Source organism: Lolium perenne, chromosome 7, assembly GCF_019359855.2.
Source record: "Lolium perenne isolate Kyuss_39 chromosome 7, Kyuss_2.0, whole genome shotgun sequence".
In the NCBI taxonomy this organism is placed as follows: Eukaryota; Viridiplantae; Streptophyta; class Magnoliopsida; order Poales; family Poaceae; genus Lolium; species Lolium perenne.
Genome location: NC_067250.2, coordinates 111,401,998 through 111,407,012, shown reverse-complemented (window position 1 = coordinate 111,407,012; position 5,015 = coordinate 111,401,998). Strand labels below are relative to the sequence as shown.

The 5,015-nt window shown below is 50.1% G+C and overlaps 1 protein-coding gene across 1 annotated transcript; it reads left to right on the top strand.

Moving 5' to 3' along the window:
* Nucleotides 1-2,137: 2,137 nt before the first annotated feature.
* LOC127315560 (protein RGF1 INDUCIBLE TRANSCRIPTION FACTOR 1) lies at nt 2,138-3,783 on the top strand. The gene is made up of 3 exons (XM_051346037.2): nt 2,138-2,653; nt 2,771-3,007; nt 3,197-3,783. The coding sequence occupies exons 1-3, from the start codon at nt 2,405-2,407 to the stop codon at nt 3,362-3,364; spliced, it is 654 nt and encodes a 217-aa protein (XP_051201997.1). The 5' UTR covers nt 2,138-2,404; the 3' UTR covers nt 3,365-3,783.
* The last annotated feature ends 1,232 nt before the right edge of the window (nt 3,784-5,015 follow it).

The following is a 5,015-nucleotide window of genomic DNA, read 5'->3' as shown; positions in this document are numbered from 1 at the left end:
TTCCATTTTTTTCATATAAGGTTTTGCCGCCTATTACATGGTGGGTTCAACTGAACCACAATTCACACGGAGGAATTGAGGGGAAGACAAAATAAAAACAACGCACACCAACACACAATGCGGGGATGGGCAGCAAATGTGCACTTGAGAAGCACTATCAGGGCTCATTTAATTCATAGGATAGGAAAAACATAGGAATAGGAAAAGCAAAGGGTTGAGATGTCATATGCATTTGAATCCTATGAGAAGATAAAGTGTGTTTGATTGTAGGAAATAAATTTTTCCATGAGGTATGACCTAATGGTTTTTTCCTATAGGATTTACACTACAAGATTCCTATTGGATTATTTTCTATTGGATGTGTTCCTATTAATCAAACAATTTGTATAGGAGAATTTCCCATAGGATCCAAATCCTACACAATTCCTTTACAAATACTCTAAATCAAAGGAGCCCTCAAAGTGCTTGCATGACTACATCATCAGGAGTACATGCTAGACAGTGCCTTGAGGAGTTGTCACTGATGCCATGGAAGGGTATCCCAAGACCTTGCAGATTGCAGCACCATCACCTGCTTCCATGGCAATTAACCACTAGCTCGCAGGCAAGGAGTATAGGATCTACGAGTGAAGTTGGCATAGTTGAAGGGGTTACTCCGCCGATAGAACAACGCATACACGAGACTCACGTGGCTAACGGCGTGACATAACTACGTGGAGTTTCTGCCAACACCATCGAAAGGCATTGCAATACCGATATTCCACCACCGTCACGAACCTTGACCGTGGACTTAACCGAAGGGACAACCCCAAACACTTTACAAGGCGGGGAGGTGACCAGAGCCATCGATGGGGTCCGATCAACCGATACTGCACCGGTAGCACAAAGCTCGCGAGAAAATTGCTACCATCACCATCGGATTTGGCCAAGCCTACTCTAGCCCAGACCGGCTCGGCGGCGACGAGTCACGCCGCTACCCTTTTGGGGGCATCGCCAGGGAGCTCAGGTTCCATCTGGGTGCATCGCGTTGGAGTCATCATTTTGGCATGGAAGCAACTTGTTCGACTTCGGCTTGTTCGGTAGTCTAGGTCACCTCAATTTAGGTATGTCTTCTCCTATTTCTCATGTTCGGCTTCGAGTTGGTGGCTCGCGGCCATCTTGCATGTCGGTTTTGTTTTGGGTCGACTTGCTTGTATGAGAATTTTTTCTCCACCTTGTATCAGTTCCAACCGTGTGTCTTTATTTATAAAGTCGGGCAGCTGAAGTCCAAATTAACTTTTGTAATTACTAAGCTTCCTGAGTCAGAAACGTACTACATTAATCCGGCCGTGCACCGGAAGAGAAGATAAAGAAATGCTTGCAACGTGCAACCTTTTAAAGAGACAGCGCGAAAGGAAGCTAGGTAGCCGAAGCAAACAAGCTGGCTAGCTAGGCAGGGCATGAGGAAGGAGCAAATTGAGCAAGCTGGGTTCTGCTTGCTTGTAAGCAAGCATAGGCTTCCGGCTCATCGGGTCAGCCGGATGCGTCTGGTAGGAGCAATGCAATGCTGGCTGAACATGGCATTGGCTCCGTAGAAAAACCAAACTCGCCCTGCATGTGGAATGTGATTTTCTTACTCTACTAGAAAGAAGCCCGATAAATCCTCCTGAAAGCTAGCCACTTTCTTTTTCTCGCTACTACTGTGGTCTTTGCTTTGCTTAGCTGAAAGAATGGATGGATGGATGAAACGGGTAGATGGCTAGGTAGCTTTACGGCAAGATCGATCAAAGCAGCTTTGTACATCTGGCCAGCAACAGCGCGCAAAGGTTCCTTGTCTGTCGCTGCAATTCTGCCATGGTATGGAATTGCAAATCAGGTGCTGCATGCTTCACAGCTCTGCAGAGGAGAGGGGCCTCTGGCCGACAGTGCGTGTGACCATCAGATCATTCAGCAGCTCTCTCCATCAGGAGAACATGCGTCGGGATCGCTGCCCAATCATGATCAGACGGCCCCCAATCATGTCCACGCGTGTACTCCTCTTCCTGCTCGACTGGACTCGGCCGAGAAGAAGAATCCACATCGCTGTGTGTGGAAACTTCTGCTTTTTTCTGACAGACGGCTTCAGTTACTTTCAGCTTCTCGCCGGCACACTCAAACGGGGAGAGGCAGAGCAGCCGCGGCGCACGTGAGCGGCCACGGAAACGGAGAGAGCGGAGAAGGCAACGCGCAACAATTAACACGCCGCCCAAGGCTAGACAGGGAGTAGCCACCAAACCAAAACACCAAACGCCGCTCTCTACTTCTCCTTCTCCCTCTCCCCCAAACTTTTCCTCCTCCTCCCCCACTCTCTCCGCCGGCCTGCTCCCCCGGGGAAAGAAGGAGAGGCGCGGCGGCATTGCGGCATTGCGGATCGGCGGCGGCGGGCATGATGATGCGGCGGGTGGCGCCGCCGGAGGCGGCCGACGAGAGCGCGGCGGCGGGGTCGGGGTCGGCGGGCGGCGTGCCCGGCTGGCTGGAGGCGCTGCTGGGCACCCGCTTCTTCCTCGCCTGCGCCGCGCACCCGGGCTCGCCGCGCAACGAGACCAACATGTTCTGCATCGACTGCCGCGCCACGCCCGCCGCATTCTGCTACTACTGCCGCTCCCACCGCCACGCGTCCCACCGGGTCATCCAGGTGCCAAAACCATTTGCCTCTCATTTCTTTTCCTTCTCCGACTCGATTGGCAAGAAAAAGCTCGCGTCTTGACGGCTCGCTGTTCCCCGGGACGGCCGGCATTGGGCGCTGCTGCAGATACGGCGCTCCTCCTACCACGACGTGGTGCGCGTCACGGAGGTGGAGGACGTCCTCGACATCGCCGGCGTGCAGACCTACGTCATCAACAGCGCCAGGGTCCTCTTCCTCAACGAGCGGCCCCAGCCGCGCGGCGCCGGCGCCGCCGCGGGCAAGGCCGCCGCCTCGCCCTACAACTGCGAGATCTGCGGACGCGCGCTGCTCGACCCCTTCCGCTTCTGCTCCCTCGGATGCAAGGTACACCTAACCTCCGTCCGCAAAAACCTTTTCTTTTCTTCTCTGCTAATAAAGATTGCGCCTTGAATCGCGTAATCTCTGCCTATCTATTCTTTTTCGGCGCAATGCAAATGCCAATGCCGGGCCGGCAATGCCGTTCGGTTCTGTTCGCTCACGTTTAATCCGTGTCTTGGCCACGCGCCCATGCAGTTGGTGGACACCAAGATGCACGGCCACGAGGCGGCCACCGGCAATGCCGGCGTCGGCGTCAGCGGCGGCGATGGCGGCGAGGCGGAGGCCGGCGGGAGCAAGCACGGCGCGCGCCCTCAGGGCCGGCGGCGGAAAGGGACGCCCCACCGCGCGCCCTTCGGCTCGTGACATCCGTCCAAGATCAAAAGAGGAAACGGCAATGCCAGGGATGGGGAGGAAGAGCACGCCAAAAGGAAGAGCTTCTACTCCCTCACATACCCAGAAAAGAAACAAAAAAAAGAAAAGAAGAAGGAAGATACTAGCACCGCCCAACTAGAAAGAGAAGCCAACCCAACCACCATGGAATGGAATGGAAGGAGCAAGCGACATGTCAGTCTCAACCTCTCTCTCGTTTCTCTCTCACACCATACAATAGGCCATACCAGCATTTGGTACATGACTCTCTAGCACCTAGTCCTAGATGCATTTTTTTGGGGGTGGATGGATTATATATTCTTTTTTGTTTTGTTTTGTTACTGCTCAACTGATTAATCACATACTGTAGTGCATTCTTCTCTCTTCATCGATCAATCGATTGCTAAATCACATAGTGCATTGTTCATTGTTCCCACATTACAACTCTTCTTCTTTTTTTCCTTTTGGGATGTTGATTAAGTACGTAGCACATTGTCACTGCTAGCTCCATTTGTACTCGCTCCGTGGTGCGGGGGAAAGGAATCTACACAAACATACGTGCAATGCAGGCCTTGGATGGAGGAATGAAAGAAAGGAAGATGATTGTCTTTATGCTTGTCTGCTGGTCTGACCTAGCCAATGCAATGTTGCTGCTGGGTTCATTTCATTATATATATATTTATATGTTTTGTTATATGCGGCCCGATGCTGTCGTTGCTGGCCTGCCCTTTTCTGTACACTATGCGCTAGCTAGCTAGCTCATCTTGGAGCGAATATAATGCGCTTTCTTGGATGATATTGTTGTTGGGACATCCAGCTCTGCATTGTGCTCGCTACCCTACACCTACACTTGTTTCTTTCTCATCAATCCTCCGATGCTGTGATCAGCCAGATTAATTAGGATGATTACGCTATATGCTAGTACCCTACTTATGGGCATATAATGCACATCATAAAGTACAAAATCATGTGTTGATTACCAATAAATTTATATTTCTTTCTTTTGAGAAAAGATTGTTTTCTGTTGTTGTTGTGGATGATGGTGATGTGAATTGTAATGAGGTAGCAGGAAGCGAAAGCGAATAATGAGTAGGCCCAAAGGCCAAACCCACCACATGGGACATGGACGACTTGCATGGGTTGGGTTGGGTCCATATTGATTCTTTTTTTTTAAATTAGGTCACTCTCTATCAAACAGCAAGGAAGAAAAAAAATCTCAAAAAACAAGAGAGAGAAATAAATCCTTTTCGTCCAAAGTAATGTACTTCCTTTCTTAACTTGGTGATTATTACTCTATGCTAATTAATCTGGGTATATCATGATTAGTGACTTCTATGGTCAGTTGGTCTCTCTCTTTCTCTTTGTGTTGGACTGACTTGGAAATACTCCACTACACTTTTGTCATTTCTTAGATGCTAACTACTGGTGGTTTGGTTTGGCCCCAAGCTAGACAATAATAGTAGCGATGAATTGATGATGATGACCATCATCCCCACTTCAACTGCCATGCACATTATGGTAGGTGGGTACGGTATGCATGCTTTGCTTGCTTTCAGTTTGAAACTTTGTGTATCACCTCTTTGGTCGGTGGGCCAACAAAACTGGCCCATGGGCTCAATACAGGATATATATGTTATGGATGTGT

Bases quoted from the DNA above. Each gene is read 5' to 3' on its own strand.
- LOC127315560 (XM_051346037.2), top strand. From the start codon at position 2,405: ATGATGATGCGGCGGGTGGCGCCGCCGGAGGCGGCCGACGAGAGCGCG. The intron at 2,654-2,770 runs GTGCCAAAACCA...GCGCTGCTGCAG, and splicing joins CGTCCCACCGGGTCATCCAG to ATACGGCGCTCCTCCTACCA. The intron at 3,008-3,196 runs GTACACCTAACC...GCGCCCATGCAG, and splicing joins TCTGCTCCCTCGGATGCAAG to TTGGTGGACACCAAGATGCA.